This window comes from Alligator mississippiensis, chromosome 1 (assembly GCF_030867095.1).
Source record: "Alligator mississippiensis isolate rAllMis1 chromosome 1, rAllMis1, whole genome shotgun sequence".
Classification (NCBI taxonomy): domain Eukaryota; kingdom Metazoa; phylum Chordata; order Crocodylia; family Alligatoridae; genus Alligator; species Alligator mississippiensis.
This window is the reverse complement of record NC_081824.1, coordinates 48,942,840-48,961,342: the sequence shown is the minus strand read 5'-3', so window position 1 is coordinate 48,961,342 and position 18,503 is coordinate 48,942,840. Positions and strand designations below refer to the sequence as shown.

General features: G+C 40.1%; 1 protein-coding gene across 3 annotated transcripts in view; it reads right to left on the bottom strand.

The window, feature by feature from the left end:
• Positions 1–369: 369 nt before the first annotated feature.
• MLIP (muscular LMNA interacting protein) overlaps positions 370–18,503 on the bottom strand; it is a 226,738-nt gene continuing 208,604 nt past the window's right edge. For 2 of the 3 annotated variants that reach the window (XM_019497110.2, XM_019497099.2), the window contains 4 exons: positions 13,255–13,308; positions 6,714–6,863; positions 2,949–2,981; positions 370–689 (listed from right to left, as the gene is read on the bottom strand). In XM_019497110.2, coding sequence (XP_019352655.2) covers positions 6,717–6,863; positions 13,255–13,308 — 201 coding nt within the window. In that variant the 3' untranslated portion in view covers positions 370–689; positions 2,949–2,981; positions 6,714–6,716. The remainder of the gene's footprint in view (positions 690–2,948; positions 2,982–6,713; positions 6,864–13,254; positions 13,309–18,503) is intronic. The other variant, XM_019497102.2, reaches the window with a different exon arrangement.

The following is an 18,503-nucleotide window of genomic DNA, read 5'->3' as shown; positions in this document are numbered from 1 at the left end:
TTGATTCTTCCTTACAATCAGTACCAGCAGCTATCCAATCCCTAATTATTTGTCCCAAAGTCTGCAGGCTGGAACTGATGCCAATAGCCAAAAGGTACATGAATATTGCATGGCAAGAAGAAAGATTCCACAGTTACTGAGCATACTGACTTCAATGGAGGGGAGGGAGGAGGACACCGATGTGAAGAGGACAATTAACTTCCTTGAATATTTCACAAAACCTAGCTGCATGGGTGACAGTGAAATGTTGCTAAAATAAAAAGTATGGAAATATCCTGTTGCCCATCGTGTCAGTATATGTTGTTTTCAGCATTTTATAACATTTGGAATTAGAGTTGCATGGGAAAATGAATCACAATAACCCGATAGTAATATAGGCACAGTCCAACTTTATTTAATTTCAAAATACAACCTGTTTCTAAAGTATATGTGCTATGTGCTTTCTGCTGTACATTAAAACGATAGCAAACACTTCATATTCATTTATAGATCTCTAGGGCTCTTTTTGCTAGTACATTCCAGATTATTTATCTCTTGAATATAGCTTCAAATGCTACTAGCTGCATAGCAGTTATATATAAAAGCAATTCTAAAACGCAACCTTTATATCCATCTGTGGCATAGATTTCATCACAGCTTTGGAATAGGCTTCAAAATACTACAGTTTTAGCTTCTGATCCTAGTCACAGCTGCAAAAGAAAAGAAGATTTTTTCACATGAATATAACTAAATAAAAATAAAAACAAAACATTCTAGGTAGTATCACCAAGTATAGTTTCTCTAAAGTAAACGTAGCTTCTCCAGTTTATATCACCTGATACTCTAGCTGATAAATATAGATGACAGAATCACAGAAATACAGATTTCAAGGGCACCTCAGGAGATCATCTATTCCAAGGGTACATAACTCAATCTATTGAGGGCCACATATAAGCTATATTTGAAGTTTGTTGATACCATTCTTAAATCTCCCTAAATAATCTGTTTTAGCACTTATCTGTCTTTGTAGTTAAAACATTTTCCCTAATAATTAACCCAAATAAAACTACAGATTATGTTGATTGCACTAAAGTGGCTACATTTTCTAAACTTCCTGTTTTTGTTGTTTTTCTGTAAACTCTTTCTTAAAGTGTAGTGCCCCAAATTGGACACAACAGTGCATCTGTAAATGTATTCAAGATGATAGGTTAAATGTATCCTAAGGTATTTAAAGAGCTGCTTCGTCACCAGTGCTGGGTAAAGCAGAATAGCTGCTGTCTCTTATTTTACATACAACACTCATATTCGGTGCGTGCTTCACTGTACCCCTGAACTTTTCTTCAGTATCATTGTATACTCAGTCATTTCCCACTTTGTATTTGTGCATTTATGTAGTAGTTAGCATTTGTCTTTCTTGAATTTCATCTTATTCTCAGGCCATCTTTTCCAATTACCAAGCTGAATTTGAATTTTTTGCCTGTTATACAGTGTGTTCACAGACCTCCCAGCTTGATGTCATCCACTTATTTTATAAATACACCCTTTATTTCATCATCTATGTTGTTAATGGAAATATTGAATAGACCCAGACCCAAGGCCAACCCTTGTGTTACCTCACTAAATATGTCTTTCCTGGTTTGACAGCAAGACCTGGATAACTGGTCTTTAAATACCATTTTTCATTCATTTGGGCATCTGCCCTTCAGAAATTTCATTTAGACCATCCTTCTCCAGTTTGCCTATGTGCATGACGTGTGACTGAGTCAAACCCTTACTTAAGGCAAGATATATCACATCAACTGCATCCTCTCAATCCATTAGGCCAGTTACCTTGTCAAAGAAAGAAATGAACTGGTTTCATACGATTTGTTCTTGACAAATCTATACGTGCTCCTTCTTGCCACCTTATTATACTCTAGGTGCTGACACATTGATTAACAATTTGTTCCAGTATCCTTCCAGGAAATTAAGTTAAGGCTGCTTCTTCTACAGTTCCTGAGACCTTCCTTCTCCTTTTTTTAGCACAGGTCATACATTTGACTTTCTCTTGTCTTTTGGAACTATACCCATCCTCAGTGGATCTTAATCACTAATGGTTCAAATACTGCTTTGAAAAGTTCTTTAAATACTTTAGGATACATTTAGCCTACTATCTTGAATACATTTAATTTATCTAGCTGTCTTTAAATGCTATTTCTGTGTTCTGTCCTGTTTCCCATGACCTTGTTGTCGAGATTAATTGTGCTAGGCATCTGGCCAGTTAACCTTTTTGTGAAGACTGAATCAAAGAAGCCTTCTCTGTATCAGTTATTTATCACATTCTCTATTTAGTTATAATCTATATCTACATTCTCATCTCATGTACTGTCTGAAAGACTTGCATTAATTTACCATCATTAACATTAATGGACCTGCCCAGGCATAAATTTACCTGTAACCAAGTACCTAGTAATCTGAATACATCATGTGCCATTCATCAACCCTATTCTTTATTCTTGTTCATTCAATGCATTGCATGAAAAATTACAGCCTTTGGGGGAAGAAATTTATCTTTGCATAAATTCTCTGAAGTTGTATAAATTCTATAGCACACACTTAAGTACTATAAAATATTGAATAAAAGCTGCAAAACACAAAAAGGAGGAGAAAGAAATGATTTTTTAATTAGGGAGATTCCTTACCAGTTGTCCTTTAAATCTGTGTTCTAAAGTAGCTGTATATTTTTACTCTGCTGTATGACTATATACTAGTAGATACTAGTAGAAGGGACTGTTATTGACAGAGCATAATCAAACCAATTCATTAAAATAATGTAGCTAGAACAGTCTATCACATTATTGGAACACATGCAAAATGCTGTTAAAATGAAGTTAATGTTAATGGAAATATATTAGTGGTTTGAGTATAATCAAGACAAAACTGACTTTAGTTTAAGCAAAAAAAGGAACATTAAAAAGTCAATACTAGACCTGGCAGAGACACAAAATTATCTTTTTGGAAACCTGTAGGAGAATGATAGAAGAGTGAAAATGAGTAGAAGAATATAAATATTGCAGTATGTTATATATCACAATGCTATGAACATTTCACTTGGGGGTAATTTGCCCCATATGATTACTTCCATCTTTCTAAACACAAAGTTCTCTACAGTTATGATCCCCAATTGTGTTTATTGTGTTCAATATGATTATTCAAGTATGCAAACATTAGTAGGATCATGCCTGTAATGGGCTTGGGGGTCCACCCCCAGCATCTGATAACCCCAGGTGCTCAGACCTACCCACTGAACTCTTCAGCCTCCCTCATCTCCTGTCTCTCACCATCTTTGGTGCTCCCCTCTCCTGAGGCTCCTTCACCCCCAAGTTCAGTCTTGGGTCTCCATACTTCCACAGGGGTGCTCCACCTTTAAGACAGCCCCTACAGGGACTTATCAAGACTAAATATGGTCTCGCAGACCCTAAACATGCCCACTGGTCCTCACGGTGTCTTATGGGGTATAACTGCGGCCTCCAACTGCCCCCATCGTCATGCCCTTGCCTCATAGATATTTCTTGGTCCCAACCCAGAGCAGGGCCCTCTGGCCCCAAACCAACGCTCAGCCCCTCAGGGCGCAAAACATATGTTTGGGCTTCAGTCTCCACAGCTTTGACCCTTTTTCAATGCCTGAGCCCTCCAGCCCAGGTTCACCACCTCAGACCTGGCCTTATCCTTTCATATTCCAGCCCAGAGTAAATCTCAATCTGTAGAGCACCCCTGGCACCCTGCTATATGGCCTCCAAACTTCCCCCATAGCTGCAACCTGGTCCTCTGGCCTAATTTGAACACAGAATGCTAAGCAAATGGTTCCAACTCAAATGTGAACTCTTCCTTGGGTCTCTACTTTCTATAGCTCTCCTACCCTATGGGGCAGGCTCGTTCCCCAAGCCTCCCAAGTATCTTGCTTAGACTGAAACACTCCTTCCAGCAGCCAGTTTTGTTCAGAATTCCTCCCCCTTTGGCAGCCAGGGCCAGACTGCCCACCCAAGTTCAGATGTCAGGCTTATATGCACCTACGTCCCACTCCCTTCTGGTCACCTGACCCAGCTCTCTACCAACAGGACCCAGGAGCTGCCGACTCCCTAATCAGCATTTTTGCATTCTGTGGCCTGCGGCTCACTTTAAACAGGCTACTCACACCTGCTGCCCCTGTCATGGTTTTGTTCCCCCTTCCTAATAACAGGGGTAGAGTTCCCCTGCTAGGGTCTCAACTAGTAAAAAGCCATTTCAGTAGATAAGGTTTGGTCATTAACAGTATCTGAATAGATACAAAGTAGCCTGACATATAATAATTTATACAACAATAAGGTTTTTACATAGTATAAAACCTTCAGAAAAATACAGTTTAAAATACATGCCTCTGAGTAAGCTCATGCCTCTTTTTATTACTTATATCAAACCAGTACAAAAGCCACGCCTGAGAAATGGATAGAATTCATTGATGATGGCAGTTAAAATGACATAGGCTGAATGTGAAACATCAACATGTCAAATTTACATAACACTGCTATCCTGTTAGAGATGTTGTATTTGAACAAGTGCCTAAATAATGTATTTCCTATAAATTTATCCAGAAGACATTTAGGAACAAAGCTTATAAGCATATGAACTATAAATCAATGCTTATTTTTTACAGTAATACCATCATAATCCAATAATACCCTTTCATCATATTAGGGTAATAGTCATGGCAATGGCAAAAAAGTGTTTTCTATGTTACATTCTTCTGGATACAAACAAATTTTACTAAAGCCAGTAGATTTACCTGAGATTTACTCTGTTGCAAGTGGACATATATGGGCCCTCTAAATATTAGTCATAGTTTTCCTTCAGCATGTGGTCCATTTAAGAAGTCAATGACTATGCACAGTCAACATTTGCAGTTACTACTTCCTTACATTAAGCAGCAAAAGCTGCAACTGTTAATGCTTGTTTAGGCATTCATTAGATTTTTATTTCACTAAACCATTATAGGAGCATTGAGTGGGATTAGTAATGTGGTGCTTGCTCAGTGAAAACTCATGAAAGACAGTGAGAGTTTTGCTTTATGGAGGGATACACACTGGCCACATCTACATATGCACTTAACTGCAGAATAGACTAATTCGCTGTGGAGTAAAGCATCACCATCTACACATGCAATGCTATTAGGCTACAGTAAACTAATTAATTCTGCTGTCAGGGATAGTACTATCTTACAGTGGGGTTATTAGCTGTGATTAAATGCATGTGTAGACACTCACCACAAGCATAAATTATACCCGGTTAGGCCATCCAGCAGGGAGTCAGGCTCCTGCCTGGCCATATGACTCTGAACTTCTAGCATGCTCATGCCCCAGTGAGCCCATCCATCCACTGATGCTGCCACCTGGAGCCTGAGGCTGACCCCCTCCCCCCCACCTATACACACACACACACACACACACACACACACTCCCTGCCAGCAGGGCAGGAGTGGCCGTAGTATAGACTGTTCCACCCTGATTCAAACTTCTGCTGTCCCAGGCACATGTATAGACACTACACTCAGGAATAGTTTAGTCCAGATGAAACTGCTCCAGAATTTATTGCTTTGAATTAATTGCATATGTAGATGCACCCACTTTGACCCAAAATATTTTTCCAAACTTAGAAGAAAAGAAAGAAGAATTAGCATTTCAGAGATCGTTGTGCACTGGGATCTTGCAGTATCTTACACTGTTTTTTTAAATTGGGTAATTCAGGAGTCTTTTAGCTTGCTATATGATGCTACATGTTGCCTGAATTCCTACATCCATTACTTAACAATTTACTACCTACTAGGCCTTTAAACAGCTCTACTATTTGAGCCTGGCGAAAGTCAGAGAGGGAATATAGACTTTGCTTTGCCAAATTACACACCAAACAGAGTTCAGGTTGGCTATATATCTGGCAAAAGATTGACCCTTAAAATGTAATTTCTTAGGACAAGGACTCCTTTATACTGTGGACATGTTACCCTCTGTGGACTTCTATGTATAGAAAACCTAATAATTGTACCATTTACAATATCTAATGCTGATCTTTGACCTGGGATATTCCATAGGGAAATATATACAAGAACAATGCATAACATCAGATTATACTAACATTTTCATAGGTTTTATATTGCAGAACTTTTCCCATTAAAGTAAATCAGAAGACTAGCTTCAAGGGGAACAGGTTGTTATTTTTTTTTAATCTCATGAACCTGCATGAATGATTGTGACTATCAGTGAACTCAGTGGAGCCAAGGAGCCTTAATTTCTCTTTTTTTTTTTCTTTTCTTTTCTTTTTTTTTTTTTGGTAAATCAAGACCTTACATCACTGGATACCAGATATTTATTATAGATGCTTTAGAGATCACAGGCAGAATAACATCAGTATATTGTTTAAACAAAATAACTCAGCTAACATCATATGAGCCTAATGAAGCTTTAGAATAGAAACAGGATCAAAAACTTAATCACAATGGCATCTGAATCCTATATATTTTAATATAAAGGCAATGAGAACATATACTTAACAACAGTGTGTGGAAGCTTTTATTGACTGCACTGATATGTTTTGCACCGTGTCAAAAGGCAAACTCAGTACAGGGCATTATGAGTGCAGTTATAACACATGCATCATGACTTCAGAACTCTATAGATCTGTTTACTGTAACAGATGATGTTAACTAACTGGAATTACTGGCATACCTCTTAAGCAGTGTCCCTCTGCTCTTCTGCAGGCATGAATCTCTCACTGTAGAGAGTGCTTTCAGGCTCTGGAATTTTTTCTTTGCTTGTTTCTTTGCTTTCATGGGTAGGCGGCAGGTTTGATTTGTTTTGTGTTGTTGCAGAATGAAGCTAAATTTGCATAAAAATAAAGTATGGTTATTCTAAGTATGACTATATTTTCAAATGAGTGCTTCTTTGGCAGGGGGGGATAAAATGAGATATTAAATGAAAGTGCAACTCCTCCATACATTTTCTCTCCAAAATCAAAATAATTTATAATTATGTGCTAATAATAATTCATAATTCATTACTGCCATGTTGGTATTATTGATATTTTCTCACCTTATAATTTCTTTAAGAAAAAGTATGTCTGTAGATGGTTTCAGATAAATAAATTGGTGTGAAAAGAGACTAGGAGACAGAAAGGTCTGGGATTCTCATTACAGCACAAAAAGTAATGTCAGCCTTGTCACTTGAGTGACTTATGCCTCCGTCCATTCAACTGTACAAATAGGACTTTGCTAAGAAATATATGCCATAGCTAGGGCTGAGGTCTGAAGTTTATGAAAGCTATAAAAGGGAGTATGGGAAACAGAGCATAAGAGGGTAAATTCAGCATAATCTGTTTCTCCGGTAAGGAAAGGGTTGTGATATATTTCCATCTTTCTGAACAAGTACTACTGCAGATGGTTAACCTTGATCAGCTCCTGCCTGTTTTTCTCTGAGTTGAAAGGCAAATAGAAAACAGCATAACTATTGACTTGAGGATTCCCCAGTGTCAAACAGTAGCCAGGAAAAAAGGAATATGGCCAGAAAATGCTCCAGAAAGTCTCTATGGGTACAGTCAGGCAAGAGTGCACATGATGTGTGCAACACTGCAGACCCATCTGCAGCACCAGAAACTGCATACACCACATATGCAGATATTGCCACACTGCTAATTTGCAACATGGTAGATTTTTTTGACACTGGAAGATCCAATTATAAAAAAAAACCCACATCTGAAAAAAATGGGGTGGTGCATGTGATGGCAGTGTGAGCTGCCCAAAATCAGAGCCTGGCCAGCTGGAGCCATACCCCAGCTGCCAGCCAAGCTCTGCACACCAGATCACTGTCGCTGGAGCACCAGAAAGCCCCCAGGACCGCAGGTAAGGCTGCTGGGGCCAGCCCAGGTGCTGGCCACAGTCTCCCCTACTGGGAACAATTTGCTGTGCACCACAGTGCATGTGCACAAGTGTTCCCAGGTTCAAGTAGCAGTGGCACAACTATGTGCTACTACTATTTGTCCCCATAGAAATGCATTTATGTACTCAGCTGGATGTACCCTATGTGGCCATTACTGGCTGGTGCCATTCAGAAGAGTGTCCCTAATGTTCTCCAAGCCAGCTTCAGGATTGAGGATATAAAAATTGCACAAAGCCACTGTCTACCACACTCAGGTAATATCTCCTCCCCTGTCTTCAGGCTCCCCCCCACCCCCACAAGTCTACACCCACTGCAGCTACAAGCAACACACCTTAGTGGGAAATATACTTCTGATGGCATCCTCTAGACTAAGATTGAGCTTGCTGTTAGGCTACAGACATACCTTGGCCTCAGCTCTACTTCTCCTTAGACACTAAATTACTTTGCTCCCTGTTAGGATGGCCTGCATGAAGTTCCCAGCCCATGGTCTTTCGACTGTGTCAGAGAAAATCAGATTAAAACAAAATTAAAATAAAGCTTTTGCATAAGGTGCCTCAAGTGAATACTTTACAAACTTTAATGAAGGCAATTCCCTTTGGTTTTTTCCTTTCCTGACCACCATATGCAGTCCTTGGAAACATTAAATAACCCACTGCCTATTAGATGGCTACTTTGCTGGGAAGACAGGGTGGAAGTATAGTACTGTACCTTTACAAACTCTCCTTTCCAACAATCTTTTCCTTGTCTGCCTATATCCTTAGACCAACATGACTACAACCTGTACCCTTTTCCAACAAAGGATTTTTGTGTTTTCACAAGGTATGCAGTATTACTCAATAATTCACTCTGTAGAATAGGGCATCGCCAGCATGGAGAAGACATTTTTAGCTGACAATAGCAATGTCAAGATTGTCAGTGTCCTTTCAAAATTTTAATAAATTGGTTGATAAAAAGTGACCAGAATGTGTGTTTAAAATGAGAAATATTAGCAAAACAGTTCCACAAATCTTAGATTCATTTTAATACAGCTGTTCCATACCATACAAATCTTCAGAATTCAACACTGATCATCATTCCAGAAAATGGTGAAAACTCCACACTTTCAGGAGTATTTTCAGAAACAGTACAGATTTCTCTATTGGATGTAGCATTTCTAGGAGTGTCTCATCCCAATGGTGTGCTGCCAGTACTTTTACAAAGCCTCCTAATTTTTTTCCTTCAGGTCTTCAAACCTTAATCTCCAGACAGCATAAATTGCTGAGAGATGCAACAAGAGAATAAATTATCTGACCATTTGTTTTTTCTCTCTATATAGCCATAAGCAAGGAAAAACATAGTATCAATAGAGAAACAGACTCTCTGAGCTATATATATGTATGCTTTACTCCTGAAGGGTACACAGACCCAGTAATAATGCAGCTGAGTGATAAATGTGTATCATTTAACAATTTATAAGGAAAGGAAAAGACTTTTGGAGAGAAACCACAGATCTCCTCCAGGAATTTTTTAAAAAGTATCTGACATACCTCATATCTGTTTCATTCCAAAGGGAAAGTCATAAGATCTCAGAAGTACCTCTATAACTCTCCAAACATGATTGTTTCTACTGTACATCCATAAAAGGAACTACAAAGCATGCAAAGAACTACAGAGAATAAAAAGACAACGTGAGTTGTAAATTCACTATGGTATCTTAAAGCAAAGCCGCCAAGGGGCTAGATGAAGTCACCGTTCTCCTAAATTTAAAAAAAAAAGCATAATACAGGGAAGATCACAATGTAGGGAGATACAATGAAAATGAGAAGAAGAACTACTCTGAGGAGGAAGAAGAAAGCTGTGGAGGGGCATAGATCAGATGACAATAATCAAATAAAAGACTGAAAAAGAAGGGGAAATGGACAAGATTGAAGGTATAAGCAAAAAGACAGATGAAGAAATTGTGGGAAAGGAAAAGCAGTGGGTAAAGAGTCAGATACAGAGACATAAAGAATTACATAAAGAACACAAATGTGTAGATGATGTTTTGAAGTAGGTCTCTAGACCAAGAAAGACCTGATGAAAGGTGTAGGAGCAAGCACCATTGTGGTAAAGTGGCTCAACGAAACTCCTGATAGCTTCCATTCAGAACCCATTCCAGTAATCCTGATTCAAAATGAAGGGCATTTTGCCCCTCACCTTAGAGAGAGGTGGACATCATGAGATTCAGAGAATTGAAATGTTGGCAAAATATGATTGTTGAAAAATATCTTGCCTCACTTGGGGATCGATATTATACTCATTCAGAAAACCCCTGTGATTCGTGTTGGATACAAAGGGGCAGGCAGATGGGCATATTTTCCCTTGAAAGTTTGGAGGCTGAGTCTCCAAATTCCTAAGTACTGGGTGGAATTGGGAATTGGTGGGGTGAAATTCAGGTTGCAGAACTCCTAGTCAAAGTAGCAGCAGATTAGTCCTCCTTGTTCTCCCCCTCCTATAGTAGGAGGGAGAAGGGAAATTGCAAGCCGTGGTCCCCTGGTGGCTTTGTTAGGGGTGATACATGTGGGGGTGTAACAGGGAACCCTAGCCCTTTTACCAAGAAACAGGGGGGTCCCTTTAAATCCAGAACCTTCCGGGCACAGCTGGCTGGTTGAGTCAGTGTTAAGGATTGAGCCCTTCCAGCTGGTCAGGTGACAGGAAGGGGAAGGCCAGGGAGGCAGCAGAGAGGGGGACTCTTGATGACTATGGTGTAGCTGTAGCAGCCTCTTTGGGAAGAATATGCCATGCTGTGAGACATAAGCACAGTCACATAAAGAAAGCAGGCACTTTGCTTCTCTTATTTCTTTATTATTATTTTCATTATATGGCCATAGGAGCCTATGGTTTATGTTTGATGTTAAAAAGGCTGGTGGTTTGTGGATGAGGCTGTAGGGGTGGAGCAGGCCTCATTAGCACCAAGGGGTGCCATGATAGAGGGCTCAAGAAGCCCTGCTGTACTAGGGGTGCCGCACTAGGGCCGCGAGCCCAAAGTTGCTTGAAAGGGAGATAGGAGCCTTGAAGCCAGGTCCTAGCAGGTAGGCTTAGGCGAAAGGCCCTAACTACAGAAAGAGGGGCAAAGCCGATGGGACTAAGGCCCCAACAGTCTGGCACCACAAGGGCACACAGTGTAGAAGGGCCAGTAGGTCTGGTGTCACGGAGTGCATGTAACGGAGGGCCTTGAGCCTGAGTGAGTTAGAGAGCTAAAGCCTTGGAGTAAAGCCACGATTAGTGGGTTTTGACTGAAAGGCCTAGCTAGAGAGAGAGGGGGTAAGCCCACAGTGACTGAGACCCCAACATAAAGAGAAATTTAAAAAACCATTTGTGAGACATGGGGCACATCAAGGGGAGGTAGGAGCATGCATTTTGCCCTTAAGGCAACACCTTAATATCCTATGGGTGGTGAGCCTGGAGCCTGTCTGGGAACCTGTGGGTCAGCCTCCCTCTTTCTTTAGAACCAAGTGACATCAAGTCATGGCAGGAGACTAAAGGGGGGAGAAGCTGATCCCCAGAGAAGAAAAATCCAGCAAGACTTGACAGGGGCACACTTACCGGCATGTATATTTTTTTTTAATGCAGCCGAAGATGGCCCCCTACCACAGGGAGAAAGGAACTGGAATTACAGCAACAAATGAGGGCTCAGTGCCAGCCTTAGAAAAGGCTGAAAAGTTTAGGAAGCAGGGCCAGTCTTTGAATTTTTATGCTGTCCTGAGAAACAGTACTTTATCATTCCCACTCCCAAACAATAAGATTTATGCCCACCATTTGGATGCCACTACATGTAGAACTGCCCTGACAATTCAGGAAAAGGGAACTTAGTCAAATGATTTTAGAGGATCCAACTCTAACTTTGACTTATTTTCCATTGAAGGTGTATGAACATGTATGAGGAATACCAAGCTTCCTAGGAAGGACTAGATTTTAAAATGAATACTTCCCATGGAAAAGAACCGAACTTGTTTTTAAAATGTAAACTATTCTAATTCCCTAAAGGCACGCTCTGGTAACAAAGTGTGGGCTCATACATGTGATCTCTAGCACATAGTTTCTATTCCCCAATATTTCCCCCAATCCTGTATTTGGTGGTATCCACAGGCATATGACTATCTAATTTATTCAAATCCCAGCTCATGTTTAGTGCTTTCAAATAGACTATAATTTCCCTTTTCTAATGATAAATGAAAAGAACTAGGTCAATGATGAGAGTGCAATTAAAATTTGAGGAAGATCTTATTTATGTTGCTAAACTCATCTAAAAAACTTTGAAATAATTAAGAGAATTCTGCCTTCAGTATAATGATGCCTCAGTAGTCAATAGCCCCTCATCTCCTATAACTGAATTCATGCTGTAGCCAATAGATAGAAAGTAGGTTATGCCTTTTTATGTGAATATCTAAAAAGCCCTCCATTTTTTTCTTAATTAAGATTTTCACTTACATTTCAAAGCTTACAATAAAGTATCTGGTAGTTAATTAGATTACACATGTTATTTTAAAGTTGAGACAAAGATTTAATTTCATGTTGATAACCTTACAAACAAGCTGCCCTCTTTTGACAAAAAGGTTTTTTTCTATTTTTATTTTTTATTTTTCTCTATGCTCTTGTTATAGCATACAGTGAATTAGCAGCATGTAGCAAAGGGCTTCAGAATCACTCAAGAAGTGTATTATCTGATTGTAGACATTATGGTCTTAGAGCTTAGAGCTGGAAGAGACTGATATTAGGTCACTGAATCCATTCTGCAGCAAGTCTTATCTGATCTACTATAAGATATTAAACTGTTACTGCATTTTATCTTAGCCAAGAAAATGACAGTGGGCAATACATGATGCAGCTTACTGTATACTGTCTGATGTATTTTATAAGAGGGAACTGTCACATTTTGAAAAACTCAACCTGTTCACAGTTTCCACTACTTGCTGTAAAAGTAGTATTTTCTGATATTTAGAATAAAGGAAGCTACTAGTACAGTGACTGCAGGGTGTGAAATGTTTGTTTCTTAATGGAGCTCATTATATACATTTTAACAGTTCCCATTTGCAGCTATAAAATGTGTGACAAGTATGAATCAGAAATTTGAAAAAATGGAACATAATACTACCTGAATTTCTTATGAAGGGCAGAGACACCAAAATGGTATTTAATTTGTTTGTTAATAGCAGTAAATCACATTTTATGCAGGCCATGCATTGGCCCCAAATATTTTTGCACACTTCTGTACAACAGAGGGTGCCATCTGTCATGGATATTGCAAAAGCAAGTCTAAGTTGGCATTTGTAGACAAGATACAACTAGAAATATAAATAAAACTTTATTTGCTTACCTCCTTCGAGCTTAGTGCTTCATTTTCTGGAATAGGCACTATAGGATGACTGGGCTACAGTGTAGAGACAAGAAGGACATTGAAGCAAGAGTGTACATGGAAAAGAAATATTCAGGTGTGAATTACATTTCTGAAGGCAAAGAGAGGGTAAAAAATTACTAATAACTAAGGAGAACACTCTCAGATGAACAAAGGGCACAGAGGCATCCAGTTTCCACTGATGTGCAGTAAGAGAGGGTCACCTTTATGCCTTTGAATACATAGCCACACTGCCATAGAAATAAAGAAGCCACCTATCACTTTGAAGAGACACCTCAGTCAGAATCACCAAAAGAGAAAATCCCTATATAAATGTAATGTTTGGTACAAGCTATAAAATTATTTGGAACTTAAGTCATTGTATTTACAATATTTATCATTTACATTGTCTGTAAATGATAGCTCTCAAGAGAATGTTCTTTAACCTTAGATTTAAAAGACATCAATCTTATCACCGTTTAACTAAAAATGCTGTTTGACCATAATTAGTCCATGCAAAAAGGTTTGTAGATTTCTGTTTGAGTACTAAGGACCTAATACAAAGATCACTGAAGTCAGTATATAGTCCTACTGATTGCAAAGGCTTTTGGATCAAGCCTTAGGTGTACAAATAAACCAAAATATAGGTAGATATACATTCAAAACTTGGTAATAATAGCATCATTATTATTTTTTGTTGCTCTTGTTCATAGATGTTAGGGTCAGAAGGGACCTCAGTAGGTCATTGAGTCCAACCACATGCCCTGGGCAGGAAAGAGCACTGGGGTCAGATGACCCCAGCCACGTGCCTGCCCAGTCTCCTCTTGAAGACCCCCCCCCCACAGGGTAGGGGAGAGCACCACCTCCCTTGGAAGCCCATTCCAGATTCTGGCTACCCTTACTAATGTCCAACCTAAATCTGCCCTCCGACAATTTGTAGCCATTGTTCCTAGTTACTCCAGGGGGGGCCCTAGTAAATAGATCATCTCCTATTCCATGCTGCCCTTCCCTGATGAATTTATAGGCAGCCACAAGATCACCTCAGCCTTCTCTTGCAAAGGCTGAAGGGATTTAGGTCCCTCAGTCTCTCCTCATAAGGCCCTGCCTGCAGGCCTCTGACCATATGCGTGGCCCTCCTCTGAACCCTCTCAAGATTCTCTGCATCCCTCTTGAAGTGCAGAGCCCAAAAATGGATGCAGTACTCCAACTGCTGCCTGACCAGTGCTGCACAGAGGTGAAGCATCGCCGCCCTGGTCCTATCTGTCATGTATCTGCTAATGCATGATAAAGTGCAGTTAGCCTTGTTGATCACTTTGTCACATTGATGACTCATGTTCATCTTGGAGTCAACTATGACTCCAAGATCCCTTTCTGCTGCCACGCTGCTGAGAAGGTCCTCCCTCAGCCTGTAAGTGTGGTGGTGGCTCTTTTTGCCCAGGTGCAGCACTTTGCACTTGTCTTTGTTGAACTGCATCCTACTTCATTCTGACCATTTTTCCAACCTGTCCAGAGCCTCCTGGATCCACTCCCTACCCTCTGGTGTGTTACCTTTGCCCCATAATTTGGTATCATCTGTGAATGGTATCATTGTCGTCATCATCTTCATTATTTTCATTGTTATTATTATTAATAACATTAACAACAATGAAGATGATGATGATGACAACAATAATAATGATTCTACTATAACCAGATATTAACAATGGTAATATTACTAGGTAATAACAACAGGTATTATTGCGAGGTAATAATAATAATTTTGTAAAGTCTCTGAGCATATTGGATTTTGATATGTTGGAATGTATTCATATTTTCAATGAATGCCTAACATATCAAATAACTGTTCTAGCCTTATTATTGGTAATGAATGAGAAATTAATATCACTAGTTCAATTGATAAAGCAAGTAAAAAGCCCTGGCTCCATGTTGAATAAAGAGTCTTGAAACTTTATTGAAAGAAGCAAACGGTATATTTGTCAAACTGTATAAGTAAGGAAGGTACATCATGTAGAGATGGATACTTCAACATGTCCAAGGTAACAAAGGCATGATCAGTCTGTCACATGAAGTCTGTGTATGATAGTCAAAATTAGTCCCAAATGAATTAGTCCAAACAAGTGACTACTGATTCCAAGAGCTATTTTGAGGTTATGTCTGATACATGAGAGAGCTGTGCCTGAAATCAACAAATAAAACTGGGTGATTTGAAATGAGACCTAATAATATGTGTATGTGTGTGTGTGTATATATATATATATATATATATATATATATAAAATTCAAGACTAATAAAGTTTCAAGACTCTTTATTCAGCATGGAGCCAGGGCTTTTTACTTGCTTTATCAATTCAACTAGTGATATTAATTTCTCATTCATAACCAATAATAAGGCCAGAACAGTTATTTGATACATTAGGCATTCATTGAAAATATGAATACATTCCAACAAATCAAAATCCAATATGCTCAGAGACTTTACAAAATTATTATTACCTCGCAATAATACCTGTTGTTGTTATTACCTGGTAATATTACCATTCCTTCTAGATGTCAGTTTCGATGTATGTACTTGAAAAAGGAGTGTTGGGCAGAAATATATATATATGTACTTTTTCAAGTACATAATTTGATATCGACATCTAGAAGGAAGTGCAGACTCACAAGAGTCAGGTTTAATATCATGGCTACCACATCCACTAGCTCCTGGATCCACAATAGCAGTGCTGGGTCTTACTCATCCTGGTCCTCAAAAATCTCCTGACCAGATTGAGTGATCCTAGTAACTTTACCCCCTCTATCAGCTCCAGTAGTATCCCCAACAATTGAAATATGAAACTTGCATTGCTGTTCTCACATCTCCCTCATGTCTGCTGTTCCTTCCCATCTTATTTCATTGCTATATCTTTGTTTTTTACTTTGTTTAAAAAAGTCTGGTTCAGCCAACGAAGACCGCTGTGAGCCTGTGACCAGAAAGGCAGAGAAAAGTAATTCCTTAAACAACCTGATACAGATACAGGTTTGACAGCTCTTGGAACAGCTGATAAGACTGTACGCTTGCCAGTCTTCTAGTAGCAATACCGAACCTTAAAGTAAGCACCAGAAGCGGAAGCTGCATTTTCTATTGTTGCTGTTCTTGTGTCTCCCCTTTTCTGTGTGTTTATCTTGCCCTGTCTGCAAGGAAACAGAATAAGACTAACATAAGGGCAACAGCTGCTCCAGCCCATTGCATGTAACATTTTATCTGGTCCACAAATTAGGTATTTATTACCGTCTTCAATATAGTCCAAAATATCTATTAAATTTGGGGCTTCCTTGTTAAAAACTAAAGGAATGGGCAATAAAGGATACTGGTAAAATGAAAGCATAAATGAGCATATACCATTTCAAATGCTTTAATGGGTTTTCCTTTTTTTCCCTGTATCTTTCATAAAAGTTCTAAAAGAGTTTTAATAGTGATTATTTGCCAGGTGACCAAGCAGACCAAGGCCTCTCTGCTTGAAACCCCAAATTTATAGATTCATAGATGTTAGGGTCGGAAGGGACCTCAATAGATCATTGAGTCTGACCCCCTGCATAAGCAGGAAAGAGTGCTGGGTCTAGATGACCCCAGCTAGATACTCATCTAACCTCCTCTTGAAGACCCCCAGGGTAAGGGAGAGCACCACCTCCCTTGGGAGCCCATTCCAGACCTTGGCCACTCGAACTGTGAAGAAGTTCTTCCTAATGTCCAATCTAAATCTGCTCTCTGCTAGCTTGTGGCCATTATTTCTTGTAACCCCCGGGGGCGCCTTGGTGAATAAATACTCACCAATTCCCTTCTGTGCCCCCGTGATGAACTTAAAGGCAGCCACAAGGTCGCCTCTCAACCTTCTCTTGCGGAGGCTGAAAAGGTCCAGTTTCTCTAGTCTCTCCTCATAGGGCTTGGTCTGCAGGCCCTTGACCATACGAGTTGCCCTTCTCTGGACCCTCTCCAGGTTATCCGCATCCTTCTTGAAGTGTGGCGCCCAGAATTGCACGCAGTACTCCAACTGCAGTCTGACCAGCGCCCTATAGAGGGGAAATATCACCTCCCTGGACCTATTCATCATGCATCTGCTGATGCACGATAAAGTGCCATTGGCTTTTCTGATGGCTTTGTCACACTGCCGGCTCATGTTCATCTTGGAGTCCTAGTGGACTCCACTAGGACTCCAAGATCCCTTTCCACCTCTGTGCCACCCAGCAGGTCATTCCCTAGGCTGTAGGTGTGCTGGACATTTTTCCTCCCTAAGTGCAGCACTTTGCATTTCTCCTTGTTGAACTGCATCCTGTTGTTTTCTGCCCACTTGTCCAACCTATCCAGGTCTGCCTGCAGCTGTTCCCTGCCCTCCGGCGTGTAGTCATCCACTTCTCCCCATAGCTTTGTGTCATCTGCAAACTTGGACAGAGTACATTTGACTCCCTCGTCCAAGTCACTGATGAAGACATTAAAGAGTATCGGTCCAAGGACCGAGCCCTGCGGGACCCCACTGCCCACATCCTTCCAGGTCGAGACCGACCCATCCACCACGACTCTTTGGGTGCGACCCTCTAGCCAATTCGCCACCCACCGGACTGTGTAGTCATCCACATCACAGCCTCTTAACTTGTTCACCATTATGGGGTGGGATACCATATCGAAGGCCTTCCTGAAGTCTAAGTATACGACATCCACCCCTCCTCCTGTGTCCAGGCATTTTGTAACCTGGTCATAGAAAGAGACTAGATTGGTCAGGCACGATCTGCCCACCACAAACCCGTGCTGGTTTCCCCTCAGCATAATTTGCCCTGCCGGGCTCTCACAAATGTGAGCCTTGATAATTTTTTCAAAGACTTTACCAAGGATTTAGTTCCCAGGTGGAGTGATGTACAATGGTGTGGTACTGTCAATACCTTTGTCCCTCTGCATTTATTTATTGCATTGCAATGAATACAACCAGTGGATCAAGTATTATCTCAGTGGGATTTATCACTTCTGCATCCCAAGAGATGTAGAGAAAAAAGAGTTAAATACAAAAACAGAGAGACAGTCTTAACATCTTCCATCAGAAACTCTTTCCTAGCAACACAAACACTAAAAATACTGGCACCAAAAGATAAACCGTAAACATTTCCTTTGCAGTAGCTTAAGGCTCATCCATTTATCAAATCCCAAATAAATTAGCCCATGACACATGCTTTGGTTAGCTCCAAAAGGGCACGAATATGATTGC